The sequence below is a fragment of the Cherax quadricarinatus genome, unplaced genomic scaffold (genome assembly GCF_038502225.1).
Source record: "Cherax quadricarinatus isolate ZL_2023a unplaced genomic scaffold, ASM3850222v1 Contig9, whole genome shotgun sequence".
Taxonomy (NCBI): domain Eukaryota; kingdom Metazoa; phylum Arthropoda; class Malacostraca; order Decapoda; family Parastacidae; genus Cherax; species Cherax quadricarinatus.
This window is the reverse complement of record NW_027195035.1, coordinates 463,826-486,679: the sequence shown is the minus strand read 5'-3', so window position 1 is coordinate 486,679 and position 22,854 is coordinate 463,826. Positions and strand designations below refer to the sequence as shown.

Below are 22,854 nucleotides of genomic sequence, written 5' to 3'. Positions count from 1 at the left end.
ACAAGTAGTGTTACTAGTGTTACAAGTAGTGTTACTGGTGTTACAAGTAGTGTTACTGGTGTTACAACAGTGTAGTGTTACTGGTGTTGCAACAGTGTAGTGTTACTGGTGTTGCAACAGTGTAGTGTTACTGGTGTTGCAACAGTGTAGTGTTACTGGTGTTGCAACACTGTAGTGCTGTAGTGTTACTGGTGTTACAAGTAGTGTTACTAGTGTTACAAGTAGTGTTACTGGTGTTACAAGTAGTGTTACTGGTGTTACAACAGTGTAGTGTTACTGGTGTTGCAACAGTGTAGTGTTACTGGTGTTGCAACAGTGTAGTGTTACTGGTGTTGCAACAGTGTAGTGTTACTGGTGTTGCAACAGTGTTGTGTTACTGGTGTTGCAACAGTGTAGTGTTACTGGTGTTGCAACAGTGTAGTGTTACTGGTGTTGCAACAGTGTAGTGTTACTGGTGTTGCAACACTGTAGTGTTACTGGTGTTACAAGTAGTGTTACTAGTGTTACAAGTAGTGTTACTGGTGTTACAACAGTGTAGTGTTACTGGTGTTGCAACAGTGTAGTGTTACTGGTGTTGCAACAGTGTAGTGTTACTGGTGTTACAACAGTGTAGTGTTACTGGTGTTGCAACAGTGTAGTGTTACTGGTGTTGCAACAGTGTAGTGTTACTGGTGTTGCAACAGTGTAGTGTTACTGGTGTTGCAACAGTAGTGTTACTGGTGTTGCAACAGTGTAGTGTTACTGGTGTTACAACAGTGTAGTGTTACTGGTGTTGCAACAGTGTAGTGTTACTGGTGTTGCAACAGTGTAGTGTTACTGGTGTTACAACAGTGTAGTGTTACTGGTGTTGCAACAGTGTAGTGTTACTGGTGTTGCAACAGTGTAGTGTTACTGGTGTTACAACAGTGTAGTGTTACTGGTGTTACAAGTAGTGTTACTGGTGTTACAACAGTGTAGTGTTACTGGTGTTACAACAGTGTAGTGTTACTGGTGTTACAACAGTGTAGTGTTACTGGTGTTACAACAGTGTAGTGTTACTGGTGTTGCAACAGTGTAGTGTTACTGGTGTTGCAACAGTGTAGTGTTACTGGTGTTGCAACAGTAGTGTTACTGGTGTTGCAACAGTGTAGTGTTACTGGTGTTACAACTGTAGTGTTACTGGTGTTACAACAGTGTAGTGTTACTGGTGTTACAACAGTGTAGTGTTACTGGTGTTGTAACAGTGTAGTGTTACTGGTGTTGCAACACTATAGTGTTACTGGTGTTACAAGTAGTGTTACAAGTAGTGTTACAACAGTGTAGTGTTACTAGTGCAACAGTGTAGTGTTACTGGTGTTGCAACAATGTAGTGTTACTGGTGTTGCAACAGTGTAGTGTTACTGGTGTTGCAACAGGGTAGTGTTACTGGTGTTGCAACAGTGAAGTGTTACTGGTGTTGCAACAGTGTAGTGTTACTGGTGTTGCAACAGTGTAGTGTTACTGGTGTTGCAACAGTGTAGTGTTACTGGTGTTGCAACAGTGTAGTGTTACTGGTGTTGCAACAGTGTAGTGTTACTGGTGTTGCAACAGTGTAGTGTTACTGGTGTTGCAACAATGTAGTGTTATTGGTGTTGCAACAGTGTAGTGTTACTGGTGTTGCAACACTGTAGTGTTACTGGTGTTGCAACAGTGTAGTGTTACTGGTGTTGCAACACTGTAGTGTTACTGGTGTTACAAGTAGTGTTACTAGTGTTACAAGTAGTGTTACTGGTGTTACAAGTAGTGTTACTGGTGTTACAACAGTGTAGTGTTACTGGTGTTGCAACAGTGTAGTGTTACTGGTGTTGCAACAGTGTAGTGTTACTGGTGTTGCAACAGTGTAGTGTTACTGGTGTTGCAACACTGTAGTGCTGTAGTGTTACTGGTGTTACAAGTAGTGTTACTAGTGTTACAAGTAGTGTTACTGGTGTTACAAGTAGTGTTACTGGTGTTACAACAGTGTAGTGTTACTGGTGTTGCAACAGTGTAGTGTTACTGGTGTTGCAACAGTGTAGTGTTACTGGTGTTGCAACAGTGTAGTGTTACTGGTGTTGCAACAGTGTAGTGTTACTGGTGTTGCAACAGTGTAGTGTTACTGGTGTTGCAACAGTGTAGTGTTACTGGTGTTGCAACAGTGTAGTGTTACTGGTGTTGCAACACTGTAGTGTTACTGGTGTTACAAGTAGTGTTACTAGTGTTACAAGTAGTGTTACTGGTGTTACAACAGTGTAGTGTTACTGGTGTTGCAACAGTGTAGTGTTACTGGTGTTGCAACAGTGTAGTGTTACTGGTGTTACAACAGTGTAGTGTTACTGGTGTTGCAACAGTGTAGTGTTACTGGTGTTGCAACAGTGTAGTGTTACTGGTGTTGCAACAGTGTAGTGTTACTGGTGTTGCAACAGTGTAGTGTTACTGGTGTTGCAACAGTGTAGTGTTACTGGTGTTACAACAGTGTAGTGTTACTGGTGTTGCAAGTGTAGTGTTACTGGTGTTGCAACAGTGTAGTGTTACTGGTGTTACAACAGTGTAGTGTTACTGGTGTTGCAGCAGTGTAGTGTTACTGGTGTTGCAACAGTGTAGTGTTACTGGTGTTACAACAGTGTAGTGTTACTGGTGTTACAAGTAGTGTTACTGGTGTTACAACAGTGTAGTGTTACTGGTGTTACAACAGTGTAGTGTTACTGGTGTTACAACAGTGTAGTGTTACTGGTGTTACAACAGTGTAGTGTTACTGGTGTTGCAACAGTGTAGTGTTACTGGTGTTGCAACAGTGTAGTGTTACTGGTGTTGCAACAGTAGTGTTACTGGTGTTGCAACAGTGTAGTGTTACTGGTGTTACAACTGTAGTGTTACTGGTGTTACAACAGTGTAGTGTTACTGGTGTTACAACAGTGTAGTGTTACTGGTGTTACAACAGTAGTGTTACTGGTGTTACAACAGTGTAGTGTTACTGGTGTTGCAACAGTGTAGTGTTACTGGTGTTGCAACAGTGTAGTGTTACTGGTGTTACAACAGTGTAGTGTTACTAGTGCTACAAGTAGTGTTACTGGTGTTGCAACAGTGTAGTGTTACTGGTGTTGCAACAGTGTAGTGTTACTGGTGTTGCAACAGTGTAGTGTTACTGGTGTTGCAACAGTGTAGTGTTACTGGTGTTGCAACAGTGTAGTGTTACTGGTGTTGCAACAGTGTAGTGTTACTGGTGTTGCAACAGTGTAGTGTTACTGGTGTTGCAACAGTGTAGTGTTACTGGTGTTGCAACAGTGTAGTGTTACTGGTGTTGCAACAGTGTAGTGTTACTGGTGTTGCAACAGTGTAGTGTTACTGGTGTTACAAGTAGTGTTACTGGTGTAGTGTTACTGGTGTTACAAGTATTGTTACTAGTGTACAACACTAGTGTTACTAGTGTTGCAACAGTGGGGTGTTACTGGTGTTACAAGTAGTGTTACTGGTGTTGCAACAGTGTAGTGTTACTGGTGTTGCAACAGTGTAGTGTTACTGGTGTTGCAACAGTGTAGTGTTACTGGTGTTGCAACAGTGTAGTGTTACTGGTGTTGCAACAGTGTAGTGTTACTGGTGTTGCAACAGTGTAGTGTTACTGGTGTTGCAACAGTGTAGTGTTACTGGTGTTGCAACAATGTAGTGTTATTGGTGTTGCAACAGTGTAGTGTTACTGGTGTTGCAACAGTGTAGTGTTACTGGTGTTACAAGTAGTGTTACTGGTGTAGTGTTACTGGTGTAGTGTTACAAGTATTGTTACTAGTGTACAACACTAGTGTTACTAGTGTTGCAACAGTGGGGTGTTACTGGTGTTACAAGTAGTGTTACTGGTGTTGCAACAGTGTAGTGTTACTGGTGTTGCAACAGTGTAGTGTTACTGGTGTTGCAACAGTGTAGTGTTACTGGTGTTGCAACAGTGTAGTGTTACTGGTGTTGCAACAGTGTAGTGTTACTGGTGTTGCAACAGTGTAGTGTTACTGGTGTTGCAACAGTGTAGTGTTACTGGTGTTGCAACAGTGTAGTGTTACTGGTGTTGCAACAATGTAGTGTTATTGGTGTTGCAACAGTAGTGTTACTAGTGCTACAAGTAGTGTTAATGGTGTTGCAACAGTGTAGTGTTACTGGTGTTGCAACAGTGTAGTGTTACTGGTGTTGCAACACTGTAGTGTTACTGGTGTTGCAACAGTGTAGTGTTACTGGTGTTGGAACACTGTAGTGTTACTGGTGTTACAAGTAGTGTTACTGGTGTAGTGTTACTGGTGTTACAAGTAGTGTTACTGGTGTAGTGTTACTGGTGTTACAAGTATTGTTACTAGTGTACAACACTAGTGTTACTAGTGTTGCAACAGTGTGGTGTTACTGGTGTTACAAGTAGTGTTACTGGTGTTACAACAGTGTGGTGTTACAACAGTGTTGTGTTACTGGTGTTGCAGGAAGGTGTCAGTCGTAGAGCTCGGAAGCGACACAAGGCGCGCCAGAAACAACGACCACTCACCTCCGAACAACTGCAGAAGCTCACTGCTCTACGCTGTCTTATGTCTGCCTCTGATGAGGTGAGCTTTATGTCTGATGAGGTGAGCTTTATGTCTGATGAGGTGAGCTTTATGTCTGATGAGGTGAACTTATGTCTGATGAGGTGAGCTTTATGTCTGATGAGGTGAGCTTATGTCTGATGAGGTGAGCTTTATGTCTGATGAGGTGAACTTTATGTCTGATGAGGTGAACTTTGATGAGGTGAGCTTTGTCTGATGAGGTGAGCTTTATGTCTGATGAGGTGAACTTTGTCTGATGAGGTGAGCTTTATGTCTGATGAGGTGAACTTTGATGAGGTGAGCTTTGTCTGATGAGGTGAGCTTTATGTCTGATGAGGTGAACTTTGTCTGATGAGGTGAGCTTTATGTCTGATGAGGTGAGCTTTATGTCTGATGAGGTGAGCTTTATGTCTGATGAGGTGAACTTTGTCTGATGAGGTGAACTTTGATGAGGTGAGCTTATGTCTGATGAGGTGAGCTTTATGTCTGATGAGGTGAACTTTGTCTGATGAGGTGAACTTTGTCTGATGAGGTGAGCTTTATGTCTGATGAGGTGAGCTTTATGTCTGATGAGGTGAGCTTTGTCTGATGAGGTGAACTTTGTCTGATGAGGTGAGCTTTATGTCTGATGAGGTGAGCTTTATGTCTGATGAGGTGAGCTTTATATCTGATGAGGTGAGCTTTATGTCTGAGGAGGTGAGCTTTATGTCTGATGAGGTGAGCTTTATGTCTGATGAGGTGAGCTTTGTCTGATGAGGTGAGCTTTATGTCTGATGAGGTGAGCTTTATGTCTGATGAGGTGAACTTTGTCTGATGAGGTGAGCTTTATGTCTGATGAGGTGAGCTTTATATCTGATGACGTGAACTTTGATGAGGTGAGCTTTGTCTGATGAGGTGAGCTTTATGTCTGATGAGGTGAGGTTTATGTCTGATGAGGTGAGCTTTGTCTGATGAGGTGAGCTTTATGTCTGATGAGGTGAGCTTTATGTCTGATGAAGTGAACTTTGTCTGGTGAGGTGAGCTTTGTCTGATGAGGTGAGCTTTATGTCTGATGAGGTGAGGTTTATGTCTGATGAGTCACCATATCAAAAACAATATACTCAGATCACAACATAATTGAGGTTCAGACATGTATGCGTGGAGCCCCAGACCGACATAATGAGATTAGTCACGAGGGAGCATTCACCAAATTCAACTTCAATAACAAAAACATAAAGTGGGACCAAGTAAACCAAGTCCTAACTGATATAAGTTGGGAAGATATACTAAGCAACACAGACCCCAACTTATGCCTAGAACAGATTAACTCGGTGGCACTCGATGTATGCACAAGGCTTATTCCTCTAAGAAAAAGGAGGAGTAGATGTAAAATAGAAAGAGACAGGCGCTCCCTTTACAGGCGAAGGAAAAGAGTAACAGAGAGGCTAAAAGAGGTCAATATATCTGAAATGCGTAGGGAGACACTGGTCAGAGAAATAGCAAGCATCGAACTTAAGCTAAAGGAATCTTAATAGGAGTCAGGAATCGCGGGAAGAACTAAAAGCCATAAATGAAATCAAAAGAAACCCAAAGTATTTCTTCTCCTATGCCAAATCAAAGTCGAGAACAACGTCCAGTATTTGGCCCCTACTTAAACAAGATGGGTCCTACACAGATGACAGCAAGGAAATGAGTGAGCTACTCAAGTCCCAATATGACTCAGTTTTTAGCAAGCCGCTAACCAGACTGAGAGTCGAAGATCAAAATGAATTTTTTATGAGAGAGCCACAAAATTTGGTTAACACAAGCCTATCCGATGTTATCCTGATGCCAAATGACTTCGAACAGGCGATAAATGACATGGCCATGCACTCTGACCCAGGGCCAGACTCATGGAACTCCGTGTTCATCAAGAACTGCAAGAAGCCCCTATCACGAGCCTTTTCCATCCTATGGAGAGGGAGCATGGACACGGGGGTCGTCCCACAGTTACTAAAAACAACAGACATAGCCCCACTCCACAAAGGGGGCAGTAAAGCAACAGCAAAGAACTACAGACCGATAGCACTAACATCCCATATCATAAAAATCTTTGAAAGGGTCCTAAGAAGCAAGATCACCACCCATCTAGAAACCCATCAGTTACACAACCCAGGGTAACATGGGTTTAGAACAGGTCGCTCCTGTCTGTCTCAACTATTGGATCACTATGACAAGGTCCTAGATGCACTAGAAGACAAAAAGAATGCAGATGTAATATATACAGACTTTGCAAAAGCCTTCGACAAGTGTGACCATGGCGTAATAGCGCACAAAATGCGTGCTAAAGGAATAACAGGAAAAGTCGGTCGATGGATCTATAATTTCCTCACTAACAGAGCACAGAGTAGTCATCAACAGAGTAAAGTCCAAGGCAGCTACGGTGAAAAGCTCTGTTCCACAAGGCACAGTACTCGCTCCCATCTTGTTCCTCATCCTCATATCTGAAATAGACAAGGATGTCAGCCACAGCACCGTGTCTTCCTTTGCAGATGACACCCGAATCTGCATGACAGTGTCTTCCATTGCAGACACTGCAAGGCTCCAGGCGGACATCAACCAAATCTTTCAGAGGGATGCAGAAAACAATATGAAGTTCAACGATGAGAAATTTCAATTACTCAGATATGGTAAACACGAGGAAATTAAAACTTTATCAGAGTACAAAACAAATTCTGGCCACAAAATAGAGCGTAACACCAACGTCAAAGACCTGGGAGTGATTATGTCGGAGGATCTCACCTTCAAGGACCATAACATTGTATCAATCGCATCTGCTAGAAAAATGACAGGATGGATAATGAGAACCTTCAAAACTAGGGAAGCCAAGCCCATGATGACACTCTTCAGGTCACTTGTTCTATCTAGGCTGGAATATTGCTGCACACTAACAGCACCTTTCAAGGCAGGTGAAATTGCCGACCTAGAAAATGTACAGAGAACTTTCACGGCGCGCATAACGGAGATAAAACACCTCAATTACTGGGAGCTCTTGAGGTTCCTAAACCTGTATTCCCTGGAACGCAGGAGGGAGAGATACATGATTATATACACCTGGAAAATCCTAGAGGGACTAGTACCGAACTTGCACACGAAAATCACTCAGTACGAAAGCAAAAGACTTGGCAGACGATGCACCATCCCCCCAATGAAAAGCAGGGGTGTCACTAGCACGTTAAGAGACCATACAATAAGTGTCAGGGGCCCGAGACTGTTCAACTGCCTCCCAGCACACATAAGGGGGATTACCAACAGACCCCTGGCAGTCTTCAAGCTGGCACTGGACAAGCACCTAAAGTCAGTTCCTGATCAGCCGGGCTGTGGCTCGTACGTTGGTTTGCGTGCAGCCAGCAGCAACAGCCTGGTTGATCAGGCTCTGATCCACCAGGAGGCCTGGTCACAGACCGGGCCGCGGGGGCGTTGACCCCCGGAACTCTCTCCAGGTAAACTCCAGGTTATGTCTGATGAGTTGAGCTTTGTCTCTGTGTCTGCTTATATTGTCTCTGTGTCTGCTTATATTGTCTCTGTGTCTGCTTATATTGTCTCTGTGTCTGCTTATATTGTCTCTGTGTCTGCTTATATTGTCTGTGTCTGCTTATATTGTCTCTCTGTCTGCTTATATTGTCTGTGTCTGCTTATATTGTCTCTGTGTCTGCTTATATTGTCTCTGTGTCTGCTTATATTGTCTCTGTGTCTGCTTATATTGTCTGTGTCTGCTTTTATTGTCTGTGTGTCTGCTTATATTGTCTCTGTGTCTGCTTATATTGTCTCTGTGTCTGCTTATATTGTCTCTGTGTCTGCTTATATTGTCTCTGTGTCTGCTTATATTGTCTCTGTGTCTGCTTATATTGTCTGTGTGTCTGCTTTTATTGTCTGTGTGTCTGCTTTTATTGTCTGTGTGTCTGCTTATATTGTCTCTGTGTCTGCTTATATTGTCTCTGTGTCTGCTTATATTGTCTCTGTGTCTGCTTATATTGTCTCTGTGTCTGCTTATATTGTCTCTGTGTCTGCTTATATTGTCTGTGTGTCTGCTTTTATTGTCTGTGTGTCTGCTTTTATTGTCTGTGTGTCTGCTTATATTGTCTCTGTGTCTGCTTATATTGTCTCTGTGTCTGCTTATATTGTCTCTGTGTCTGCTTATATTGTCTCTGTGTCTGCTTATATTGTCTGTGTGTCTGCTTTTATTGTCTGTGTGTCTGCTTTTATTGTCTGTGTGTCTGCTTATATTGTCTCTGTGTCTGCTTATATTGTCTCTGTGTCTGCTTATATTGTCTCTGTGTCTGCTTATATTGTCTCTGTGTCTGCTTATATTGTCTCTGTGTCTGCTTATATTGTCTCTGTGTCTGCTTATATTGTCTCTGTGTCTGCTTATATTGTCTCTGTGTCTGCTTTTATTGTCTGTGTGTCTGCTTTTATTGTCTGTGTGTCTGCTTATATTGTCTCTGTGTCTGCTTATATTGTCTGTGTGTCTGCTTTTATTGTCTGTGTGTCTGCTTATATTGTCTCTGTGTCTGCTTATATTGTCTGTGTCTGCTTATATTGTCTCTGTGTCTGCTTATATTGTCTCTGTGTCTGCTTATATTGTCTCTGTGTCTGCTTATATTGTCTGTGTGTCTGCTTATATTGTCTCTGTGTCTGCTTATATTGTCTCTGTGTCTGCTTATATTGTCTCTGTGTTTGCTTATATTGTCTGTGTCTGCTTATATTGTCTGTGTCTGCTTATATTGTCTGTGTCTGCTTATATTGTCTGTGTGTCTGCTTATATTGTCTGTGTCTGCTTATATTACCTCTGTGTCTGCTTATATTGTCTGTGTCTGCTTATATTGTCTGTGTGTCTGCTTATATTGTCTCTGTGTCTGCTTATATTGCCTCTGTGTCTGCTTATATTGCCTCTGTGTCTGCTTATATTGTCTGTGTCTGCTTATATTGTCTGTGTGTCTGCTTATATTGTCTCTGTGTCTGCTTATATTGCCTCTGTGTCTGCTTATATTGTCTGTGTCTGCTTATATTGTCTGTGTGTCTGCTTATATTGTCTGTGTGTCTGCTTATATTGTCTCTGTGTCTGCTTATATTGTCTGTGTCTGCTTATATTGTCTGTGTCTGCTTATATTGTCTGTGTGTCTGCTTATATTGTCTCTGTGTCTGCTTATATTGCCTCTGTGTCTGCTTATATTGTCTGTGTCTGCTTATATTGTCTGTGTGTCTGCTTATATTGTCTCTGTGTCTGCTTATATTGCCTCTGTGTCTGCTTATATTGTCTGTGTCTGCTTATATTGTCTGTGTGTCTGCTTATATTGTCTGTGTGTCTGCTTATATTGTCTCTGTGTCTGCTTATATTGTCTGTGTGTCTGCTTATATTGCCTCTGTGTCTGCTTATATTGTCTGTGTCTGCTTATATTGTCTGTGTCTGCTTATATTAGCTCTTTTTTTATAAAGTTTTCTTATAAAGCTTTTCTGTGCAATCAGTTCTCCTATAAAGCTCCACTATATACAAGGGTTGTTATAAAGCTCCACTATGAGATTAAGACACATGTGCAACATCTGGGTATCTTTATTGTAGACGTTTCGCCATCCAGTGGCTTTATCAATACAAATTCTATGACATAACTTGAAGACAGTAGAACTATGTACAGAAGATGAGGTAATCAGTCCCTCAACCTAGGAGTAGGTGCAAAGAGCACCATAGTCGTGGAGATTCTGAAGCAGAAGAAAGGAGCCTGGCGCTTATATAGTAACGTCAGGTGAAGCAGACGAGGGCATATTCACTGGTAGGTGGGATTCCCCAGTGGAAGTAGGTCCTTCCCAAAGAGATGGGTTAGTAGTAGTAGTAGTTGTCGTAGTCGTGAAGGTTATGTACATGTCCTCAGAATTAAGATTCCATGATGTTGCAGTGTCTGACAAGTTGTGTACGAATGGTACATAACACCGACAAGATGAGATTAAGTCACATGTGCAAGATCTGGGTATCTTTATTGTAGACGTTTCGCCATCCAGTGGCTTTATCAATACAAATTCTAGGACATAACTTGAAGACAGTACATAACCTTCACGACTACGACATCTACTACTACAACTAACCCATCTCTTTGGGAAGGACCTACTTCCACTGGGGAATCCCGCCTACCAGTGAATATGCCCTCGTCTGCTACACCTGACGTTACTATATAAGCGCCAGGATTCTTTCTTCTGCTTCAGAATCTCCACGACTATGGTGCTGTTCGCACCTACTCCTAGGTTGAGGGACTGATTACCTCATCTTCTGTACATAGTTCTACTGTCTTCAAGTTATGTCCTAGAATTTGTATTGATAAAGCCACTGGATGGCGAAACGTCTACAATAAAGATACCCAGATGTTGCACATGTGTCTTACTCTCATCTTGTCGGTATTATATACCATTCGTACACAAAGCTCCACTATATACAAGGGTTATAAAGCTCCACTATATACAAGGGTTGTTATAAAGCTCCACTATATACAGTGGTTATAAAGCTCCACTATATACAGTGGTTGTTATAAAGCTCCACTATATACAGTGGTTGTTATAAAGCTCCACTATATACAGTGGTTGTTATAAAGCTCCACTATATACAGTGGTTGTTATAAAGCTCCACTATATACAGTGGTTGTTATAAAGCTCCACTATATACAAGGGTTGTTATAAAGCTCCACTATATACAAGGGTTGTTATAAAGCTCCACTATATACAAGGGTTGTTATAAAGCTCCACTATATACAAGGGTTGTTATAAAGCTCCACTATATACAAGGGTTGTTATAAAGCTCCACTATATACAAGGGTTGTTATAAAGCTACACTATATACAGTGGTTGTTATAAAGCTCCACTATATACAGTGGTTGTTATAAAGCTCCACTATATACAAGGGTTGTTATAAAGCTCCACTATATACAGTGGTTGTTATAAAGCTCCACTATATACAGTGGTTGTTATAAAGCTCCACTATATACAAGGGTTGTTATAAAGCTCCACTATATACAAGGGTTGTTATAAAGCTCCACTATATACAAGGGTTGTTATAAAGCTCCACTATATACAAGGGTTGTTATAAAGCTCCACTATATACAAGGGTTGTTATAAAGCTCCACTATATACAAGGGTTGTTATAAAGCTCCACTATATACAAGGGTTATAAAGCTCCACTATATACAAGGGTTGTTATAAAGCTCCACTATATACAGTGGTTATAAAGCTCCACTATATACAGTGGTTGTTATAAAGCTCCACTATATACAGTGGTTGTTATAAAGCTCCACTATATACAGTGGTTGTTATAAAGCTCCACTATATACAGTGGTTGTTATAAAGCTCCACTATATACAGTGGTTGTTATAAAGCTCCACTATATACAAGGGTTGTTATAAAGCTCCACTATATACAAGGGTTGTTATAAAGCTCCACTATATACAAGGGTTGTTATAAAGCTCCACTATATACAAGGGTTGTTATAAAGCTCCACTATATACAAGGGTTGTTATAAAGCTCCACTATATACAAGGGTTGTTATAAAGCTACACTATATACAGTGGTTGTTATAAAGCTCCACTATATACAGTGGTTGTTATAAAGCTCCACTATATACAAGGGTTGTTATAAAGCTCCACTATATACAGTGGTTGTTATAAAGCTCCACTATATACAGTGGTTGTTATAAAGCTCCACTATATACAAGGGTTGTTATAAAGCTCCACTATATACAAGGGTTGTTATAAAGCTCCACTATATACAAGGGTTGTTATAAAGCTCCACTATATACAAGGGTTGTTATAAAGCTCCACTATATACAAGGGTTGTTATAAAGCTCCACTATATACAAGGGTTGTTATAAAGCTCCACTATATACAGTGGTTGTTATAAAGCTCCACTATATACAGTGGTTGTTATAAAGCTCCACTATATACAAGGGTTGTTATAAACCTCCACTATATACAAGGGTTGTTATAAAGCTCCACTATATACAAGGGTTGTTATAAAGCTCCACTATATACAGTGGTTGTTATAAAGCTCCACTATATACAGTGGTTGTTATAAAGCTCCACTATATACAGTGGTTGTTATAAAGCTCCACTATATACAGTGGTTGTTATAAAGCTCCACTATATACAGTGGTTGTTATAAAGCTCCACTATATACAGTGGTTATAAAGCTCCACTATATACAGTGGTTATAAAGCTCCACTATATACAAGGGTTGTTATAAAGCTCCACTATATACAAGGGTTGTTATAAAGCTCCACTATATACAGTGGTTGTTATAAAGCTCCACTATATACAGTGGTTGTTATAAAGCTCCACTATATACAAGGGTTGTTATAAAGCTCCACTATATACAGTGGTTGTTATAAAGCTCCACTATATACAGTGGTTATAAAGCTCCACTATATACAGTGGTTGTTATAAAGCTCCACTATATACAAGGGTTGTTATAAAGCTCCACTATATACAAGGGTTGTTATAAAGCTCCACTATATACAGTGGTTGTTATAAAGCTACACTATATACAGTGGTTATAAAGCTCCACTATATACAGTGGTTATAAAGCTCCACTATATACAGTGGTTATAAAGCTCCACTATATACAGTGGTTATAAAGCTCCACTATATACAAGGGTTGTTATAAAGCTCCACTATATACAGTGGTTGTTATAAAGCTCCACTATATACAAGGGTTGTTATAAAGCTCCACTATATACAAGGGTTGTTATAAAGCTCCACTATATACAAGGGTTGTTATAAAGCTCCACTATATACAAGGGTTGTTATAAAGCTCCACTATATACAGTGGCTGTTATAAAGCTACACTATATACAGTGGTTGTTATAAAGCTCCACTATATACAAGGGTTGTTATAAAGCTCCACTATATACAGTGGTTATAAAGCTCCACTATATACAGTGGTTATAAAGCTCCACTATATACAAGGGTTGTTATAAAGCTCCACTATATACAAGGGTTGTTATAAAGCTCCACTATATACAGTGGTTGTTATAAAGCTACACTATATACAGTGGTTGTTATAAAGCTCCACTATATACAGTGGTTGTTATAAAGCTCCACTATATACAAGGGTTGTTATAAAGCTCCACTATATTCTGGTTATATTACAGCGTTATGAGCTGGAGAGCTTGGTTGAAGAGCTGTGTTCCCGCCTCAAGTCCGCCACCAACAAAGTTCACCTTAATGCCAGCAACGGCAGCGTCGCTGTATGCACCAAGCAAGTTGTTGGTGCTGGTGCCAGGTGCACCGCCGACCTGGATGACTACACTTCATCCTCCACCCCCGAGGAGCAGGCAGAGAGGTGAGCTGGAGCTTTGTCATTCCTGGGTCGCACGGTAGAGGGGTCACCTTGACTGATGATATAGTTGGGGGTCAGTCCCTCAGAGAGAGAGAGAGAGAGAGAGAGAGAATTATGGGGGTTAGTCCCTTATAGAATGAGAGAGGGTAAGTCCTTACACTTGCTGTCTATGTTCACCTAGCAGTAAGTAGGTACCTGGGTGTTAGTCATCTTACACCTGCTGTCACTGTTCACCCAGCAGTAAGTAGGTACCTGGGTATTAGTCACTTTACACCTGCTGTCATTGTTCACCTAGCAGTAAGCAGGTACCTGGGTGTTAGTCACCTTACATGATGATATACACTGAGACATGAGAACCACATACATACATTATACTTGGAGGTGTATACTTCAGGGTATTTTCACTGTGTATTGAGTACACTACTTTAAGGTATTAAAATACAGCCGCTCCTTGATTTACATCAGTGTTACGTTCCAACGAACCCGCTGTAAGTTGAGATTAAGACACATGTGCAACATATGGGTATCTTTATTGAAGACGTTTCGCCATCCAGTGGCTTTATCAATACAAATTCTAGGACATAACTTGAAGACAGTAGAACTATGTACAAAAGATGAGGTAATCAGTCCCTCAACCTAGGAGTAGGTGCGAAGAGCACCATAGTCTATGGTTGAGGGACTGATTACCTCATCTTCTGTACATAGTTCTACTGTCTTCAAGTTATGTCCTAGAATCTGTATTGATAAAGCCACTGGATGGCGAAACGTCTACAATAAAGATACCCAGATGTTGCACATGTGTCTTAATCTCATCTTGTCGGTATTATATACCATTCGTACACCGCTGTAAGTTGAAAATATCGAGAGTCGAGTATGAATATGATGCGCTAAATAAAGAAATGTCACCGAATAAATAAATACTGTAACTAACTACCAGTATTGAAAAGTCAGTATATGAATATAAGTTAGTAGGGACTTAACACCTTCATAATGGGTAATTATCTTAAGTCTCATCTCCAAAGTAATTACTTTTACACCATCATGTTTTCTCCATGGCTGATAGACTGATTACTTAATCTTATTTCATTACCACAGCTCCCTTTGTATGTGACTGAAGAAGCCTAGTGTGTGGGTGTAATATTTTATCAGTAAAGATACCCAACTATTGGACATGTGTCTTGATCTTCAACTTTGTCGGTATTTTATACCATTTTCAACAATACCGTTGTGAAGTTGAAATATTGTAAGTCAAGGAGAGTCTGATGTAGTAGATAGTTTAAACCTCGGTAATCAGTGCTTGTTTTGGTTGCAGGTACTATGCAGCGTTCCCACCTCTAGGTGGGTCTTGTAAAGGGCATTGCCTTGATAAGTCTTGCAAGACTGGGCATGATCTCTGTCCGTGTGTGTGGGAAGGCAAGAAATCCTCATTTGTAATAGAGGATCAGGGTATGCCAGGCAGCACCGTCAAGATGCAACGGACGCATCGCAAGAAGTGCCGCGAGAAGGATAAGAGGGAGGCAGGGGACCAGCTGGACGACTTGTCCCGGCGCCACCTAGTGCCGTTCACCTGGCGCCCTGCTGTCAAGCATAAGGAGGCACTCTTTGGTGAGAGTTACGACACTGACAGTGCCTCGGAGACCGAGAGGAACCTAGAGCGGAGACGCAAGAAATTCACTGGACCGCTGCTGGATGAGGACATCGGAGAAGGTTACATCGGAGACACCAGCTCCAGGGAGAGCTCAGAGGACAGGGATAAAGGGGACCAGGATGTTGACAAGGCCAGGGAGGAGAAATGTGATAAAACTGGTGGAAACACAGAGAAAGTGAAGAGAAATGAGGAGTGGGAATGTATGGGAGACTTGCTCCTGGCAGTTAGTGGCAGTGATAGTAATGATCAGCAAGGTGGTGGTGGTGGCAGTGGTGGTGGTGACGATGGTGGTGGTGGAAGTCGACTGTTTGAACGTGGCAGCACCACCGACGGCAGTAGCAGCTCTAGTAGTGATAGTGACACCCAGGAGGCAGAAAGCGTCAGGCAACTGGAGGAGAAAATCTGTAGTTCGGTGGCTCAGGTGTGGGGTCAGGGAGAGTGTGGGGGTCACAGCTGTGGGGACCACGTGTGGGACCCACCAGGTCTTCAAGACATGCCTCACCTTCCCACCGTGTGGGGCTTAAACCTTGCCAAAGCGAACGACACGTGCATTGCCGGTGAGCACGGCAGTGACGTCGCAGTGCCGGCCTTCACCCCCGTTGACGATGCCTGGCACCGCAACCACTCGTGGCACCATGTCAACCCCATCACAGAAGAAGACCCTCTTTGCACTCTATCAAATCAGAGTCCCATCTGTAACTTCCAAGACAACTCAAAAGACTCTACCACTCTTCTCCACCTACACAATAGCCTACAAAAGTCCATATGGTCGGACTACAATGCTAACAACATCTCTGGTAACGAAGGCACGCTTCTCGTCTGCATGGATGACTATAGCCTCAGCAATAGTCTAGAACCGTATCAAGACCATGACCGTAATTGTCACACGACGGAGGAGTTGGAAAATAAGTTGTGCGAATCATTCATGCAGATGGGTTTAGAAAATATCTGGGATAATACGTTGGGTCTGGAAGGTGTCTTCGCAGAGTTCAGCGTCAGTACCAGCAATTTGGAATGTCCCTCGGAGAACAGTAGTCATGGAGAACTGACGCAAGACAGCCAGACAGACTCTGAACACGAAAAGATGATGGCGCTTGTGGAGGACGTGTGCAAAAGTTACGAATCTCAGGAGGAGGTTCTGACAGACAGTTCTGCTGGCAAGCCAGTGCCTTCGGGTCCCAGTGGGCCCCAGGCTGATCTCCGCCACACAGAGAACAGTGGCTTCTCCATGGTCATCCCTAGAGGCAAGAGTGCTGAACCAGCTCCATCTGTGGAACAGGCGGCGGAAAACCTGCTGGGGTCAGGCGGCGACGCTTCAGGCCATGAAGACGCGCTGGAGAACGTGGATGCATTACCCACGACCCATGAAGAGGAAAACTTATTAACGTCCCCACGAACACACTTCCGACCAATCCGACAAGATAGCATAGGCAGCACCGCTGACGATCACTATGAGGATGGCACCATGTTCATGGTGAACTCTGAACGTCCAGATCTGCCCTTTCAGCGGACTAGTAGCGGAACACTCTTCCTGGAGAGTGATATATTGGAAGGATCACCCAAGAAGTACATGGTGTACAAGGAACCAGTGCTCAAGATAGTGCACACGGAGGAACAAGAGGTGGTAGCACAGGAAACTGTTCCACTCATTGCTTTAGTTCCAAAATTCAAAGTGGTGAACAATGAAAAGTTTTGCCAAACTGAAGAGGACACTTCACAGAGTGAAGTGCGTTCTTTACCCCTTAGTGTGGACCAGAAAGTTAGCCTGCGTGAAAGAACCGGTCTGAAAGACCATTTCCCACATAAATGTGACGAACAGGAACCAGACGTGTTTGGGTTCCAGCAACAAGACTTTCCTGACAGTAATCTGGCCAGTATATGGAAGAGTGAAGCTCATCTGGTAGATGCTGCCTACTCACAGAACATCTGGCAGGTACAAGCGCACCAGGAGAGGGACGACACCTGGCCGAGGTTGAACGACCCAGAGACTGGAGGAATTGTGGGTAATTCGTGGGTTGAGAGGGAGAGGGAGGGTGCCACTGGCTGGAGCAGCGAGGGCCACTTTGAACCCCAACCAGAGCGCAATGTTAGTGCCAAGTCCCAGGCTGTTGTCATACCCACATCCTTGGCATCACTGTGGCACCGTAACAACTCCTCTGCATCCCCCAGCATTCCCTCCTCCATGACTAGCCTTCAGGCACTCTGGAGTGCTTGCAACGCACATGCTAATGAGGATTCAGAGTGTGACGTCAACAGGGCCAACATGTACGTGATATCCAACCCCACCACGTACATACCAGGTAAGCTGCAGGATAACCACCATATGATAGCTGGGCTGACACAGGATGGACCCTGGAAGCCAGTCATCAACGTGAACAAGAGTGGCGACGCCAAGAATGACAAGATTTGGTCGGAAAGTTCTCGCACCGCTGACGGAACAACTCTCAGTCTTGACACTGTGCCAGCAAGGTAAGTCTTGACAATGCTATCAGCAATATTGATGTCAGTTGTCTTACAAAGCTCTATATACAGTGGTACCCCAAGTTTCAGCCATAATTCATTCCACAAGGCTGAGTGCCGTTACCGAACAAATTTGGTCCCATAAAGAATAATGTAAATTAGATTAGTCTGTTTCAGACCCCCAAAAATACACTTACAAAAATACACTTACAAAAATACACTTACAAAAGTACTTACAGAAATACACTTACATAATTGTTCGAGTTGGGAGCTGTACGAAACTCGGGGAACCACTGTACAGTGGAACCTCAGTACTCGAACAATTCAGTATTCGAACGCTTTGTTCAGTAAACAAATCGCTCGGTAGTCAATCGTTTGCTCGGCACTCAGCCAAACAAACAAACCTGCCAGAACTTTGCTGTTAACTATTTCATGTCTCTTTGCATTTTTTGGTGTTTTTTCTTTATATTATTTGTATAAATAAGTCACCATGGGGCTTAAGAGGGTTAGTGATAACAGCCAAAAAGAAAATTGGTTTGGAAAAATTCGTCCAGTACTCGGACAAAGCAGCACTCGAACACCCTTCTGGAACCAGATAAGTTTGAGTGCCGACATTCCACTGTACAGTCAGGTCTCTTGTGACTGCAAGGCCTGGTCGTGGACTGGGCCATGGGGGCATTGACCCCTGAAACCCCCTCTAGGTATACAGTCAGTTTTCTTATAAACTTCCTGTATATACAGTCAGTTCTCTTATACACCTCCTGTATATACAGTCAGTTCTCTTATACACCTCCTGTATATACAGTCAGCTTTCCCTGACTAACTCAAAACAGTCACCTTGTTCACACTCCAGCTTCATAAAACTCACCACCCACTATTAACACAATCCTGCTTGGTGCTCAAGCCTCCAGCACTCGAAGCCTCTCTAACCCTTCCCCTCCAACCATTCTGGGGACAATCTCTTTAACACTGTCCACACCCTGACATTAATGTTGCTCTCGGTGTGCACTTGTTTTTAAATTCTGAAATGGTAGAGAATGTTTTTCTGAAATTATTGATGTCAAAAGTATGAAATTTGATGGAAAACTAATGGTGTCATGATGGTATAAATTTAGCAGTCTCGTCAGAATTTATGCAACTGCAATTTCACCAAATTTGAATCCTGTTTTAAGTCAGTTTTATTGTTCTAGTCGACCAAATTCTGTTTCAGCAATATTCTTCTTTCTTTCAACACACCGGCTGTATCCCACCAAGGCAGGGTGGCCCAAAAAGAAAAACGAAAGTTTATCTTTAAATTTAGTCATTTATACGGGAGAAGGGGTTACTAGCCCCTTGCTCCCGTTTCAGCAATATGTCTTCCATTATATCAAATGCTACCAAGAAATAGCCAATAAAACCATAAAAACCATCTGAAAAAACATCTTAAAATCACTATTGTAAACCAGACACAAGGTCACAGTTTTGTTTTTCCCATCATGCAGTGCGTGGGGGCAGGATTTATATTATATTGTGCACGCTCACCACACAACGTTCATATCTAACACAATATTTACCACTCACAACTTATCTGAGTGAGTTGAGCTCATGTGAGGGACCCTGGTGTCAGTAACATAGATCTATGTGAGGGACCCTGGTGTCAGTAACATAGATCTATGTGAGGGACCCTGGTGTCAGTAACATAGATCTATGTGAGGGACCCTGGTGTCAGTAACATAGATCTATGTGAGGGACCCTGGTGTCAGTAACATAGATCTATGTGAGGGACCCTGGTGTCAGTAACATAGATCTATGTGAGGGACCCTGGTGTCAGTAACATAGATCTATGTGAGGGACCCTGGTGTCAGTAACATAGATCTATATGAGGGACCCTGGTGTCAGTAACATAGATCTATGTGAGGGACCCTGGTGTCAGTAACATAGATCTATGTTAGGGACCCTGGTGTCAGTAACATAGATCTATGTTAGGGACCCTGGTGTCAGTAACATAGATCTATGTTAGGGACCCTGGTGTCAGTAACATAGATCTATGTTAGGGACCCTGGTGTCAGTAACATAGATCTATGTTAGGGACCCTGGTGTCAGTAACATAGATCTATGTTAGGGACCCTGGTGTCAGTAACATAGATCTATGTTAGGGACCCTGGTGTCAGTAACATAGATCTATGTTAGGGACCCTGGTGTCAGTAACATAGATCTATGTTAGGGACCCTGGTGTCAGTAACATAGATCTATTTGACGGTCACTCTGAAGGTTAATCAGTTTTAATAAATGTATTTTTAAAATGTATTTTTATAAGTAAATAAGAGATTAGTCAGCTAATTTCTTCATAAGTATGATAGAAAAATGTTTTAGCTTATTACAAACACTGGTAGGAAAGTGTAGGTAGGTTGTATGTGGCTGTAAATTTGTCAGACTGTGGAGCACAACTCCTCTGGCTGAGGGACTGATCACCTCAAAACTACGTGTTCAAGGGTGATGGCCTGATTACATTGTCTTTACGTCTCCACCGCCTTTGCTGTATTCCACTGAATAAACCCACTGTCGAGGAGAAACATTTCGTAATTAAGATTCCTGAATGTTGCACACGTATGTGAAACATTTCATAATAAAAATACCTGTTGCAAATGTGTGTTATCAACATCAGCAGACGACAGATGTGGCCATAAAGTCAGGACTACCACTTCTGGGTAGTTTTTTCCTTTACACGTATATTCCTATCCTAAAATATATACAGTGTTAAACCATCAGTATAACAATAATAAGTGTGGAAAGAGGCACTCATAAGAGTAAGTCACACTTGAGAAGTACCACTGCTGGGTAGTTTGTTCTCCACTCATATATTCCTTAAAACATATACATTACAGTGGACCCCCGCATAACGATTACCTCCGAATGCGACCAATTATGTAAGTGTATTTATGTAAGTGCGTTTGTACTTGTATGTTTGGGGGTCTGAAATGGACTAATGTACTTCACAATATTCCTTATGGGAACAAATTCGGTCAGTACTGGCACCTGAACATACTTCTGGAGTGAAAAAATATCGTTAACCGGGGGTCCACTGTATTTACGAAGTTAATCTATCAATATGACATTACTAGACCTTGCCACCTTACATGCTATTGGTTGCTTCAACTTGACAGTACAGCGGTGTGGCCCTAGAACTGCTGTAGTCTGATTTGCCAGTTGATTGGTTGAGAGCATACGCTAATGTGACTGGTGAATGCTGAATGAATTGTAACATACGCGGAGTACATTACAACATTGACTTATACAGTACCTGATGTTGTTGTGGCAATGTATAAACTACAACTTTGACTCACAGTAGAACCCCCATGTCCACTGATTCAGTATCCATGATTTCAGTTATCCATAGTTTACTATGGCTCAAAAATACCTCTTAATTTTGCATAATAATGGCCTCAAAGTGCAAAATTAGAGAAGCTGTGAAGTGCTTCCCATCAGTGACAAAGTAATAGTTCTCCACTAATTGTGCATAATCTATCAATTAAACTTTATAATAGGTATGTATAGGACTTACATATAGGGTTTACTACTATCCACGGTTCAGGATTCACGGCAGGTCCTTGAAACATATCCACCGTGGATATGGGGGTCCTACTGTATACAGTACGCGATGTTGTAGTAATGTATAAACATTGACTTATACAACATATGTAGCACTTTGTAAACATCATCAACAAAAATATTGACTTGTATAACATGATGATGTTGTATAAACAACAAAATTGACTTACACAACACCTGCACTGAATCATATACAACACCTGCACTGAATCATATACAACACCTGCACTGAATCATATACAACACCTGCACTGAATCATATACAACACCTGCACTGAATCATATACAACACCTGCACTGAATCATATACAACACCTGCACTGAATCATATACAACACCTGCACTGAATCATATACAACACCTGCACTGAATCATATACAACACCTGCACTGAATCATATACAACACCTGCACTGAATCATATACAACACCTGCACTGAATCATATACAACACCTGCACTGAATCATATACAACACCTGATGTTGTGTCATTGTATAAACATCAGTATCTTCCTGCTAGACACTACATTATCACACCTCAAATTTCTACTTACCTCACATTCCTCAGCTGCTGTATTACCCCTGTGGGTTTGGCCCTTCCCCACAGTAATTAAAATATGCTGGTAACTGAGTGATTGTCACTGTGTTTTCTTCTTTAAGTCTCGCCACTTGATCTTTACAAATGTCTTGTTTTGTGGTGCCAGGAGTGTCATTGTAGGAGTGTATGGCGACGCACCAGAAGCATGCACAGAACTACGCCTGGAGGTGCAACAAGAGGCTGACGAACTACTAGGTGCCGTGCATGCCCACACCTCTCACGAGAGCACCATGCACCCTGACGTCGTGCACTCGCTGCTTGCCGATGAATCGCACTCACTGCCTCCACTCCATGAACGGCTCAAGAAATATTCATGCAGCAATCCAGTTAGCAAGACAGCGAGCTGTGGCATCCCAGAGTGGCGGAGTAAGCCGGCATCAGCGGCTGGTGCTGAACGTGAGGACCTGGATGACCTGGCGCCGGACTGGCAATTGAATGATGGATTTGAGTGGGGACCCCAGTCTACTACCAGTCATCTTACGGTAGGTACAGTTACTGCAGTCTACTACCAGTCATGGTAGGTACGATTACTGTTAGTGGTAACAGTGCAGCTGCAGCATCTACAGTGTAATAATAATTATAATAATTGTGGAAACTTATGAGGTAGTGGACTCTGATTAACTGGGACACCTGTGGTCCACTTTGGTAGAGGTGACTGGGATACCTGTGGTCCACTTCTTCTGA

The 22,854-nt window shown here is 42.3% G+C and overlaps 1 protein-coding gene across 7 annotated transcripts in view; it reads left to right on the top strand.

Moving 5' to 3' along the window:
• LOC128700948 (uncharacterized) overlaps window positions 1–22,854 on the top strand; it is a 132,301-nt gene that overhangs the window by 48,219 nt on the left and 61,228 nt on the right. For 5 of the 7 annotated variants that reach the window (XM_053794442.2, XM_053794439.2, XM_053794440.2 and 2 more), the window contains exons 4-7: window positions 4,449–4,589; window positions 13,690–13,880; window positions 15,190–17,994; window positions 22,277–22,652. In XM_053794442.2, the coding sequence (XP_053650417.2) occupies window positions 4,449–4,589; window positions 13,690–13,880; window positions 15,190–17,994; window positions 22,277–22,652 (3,513 nt within the window). The remainder of the gene's footprint in view (window positions 1–4,448; window positions 4,590–13,689; window positions 13,881–15,189; window positions 17,995–22,276; window positions 22,653–22,854) is intronic. The other 2 variants (XM_053794443.2, XM_053794441.2) reach the window with 1 other exon arrangement.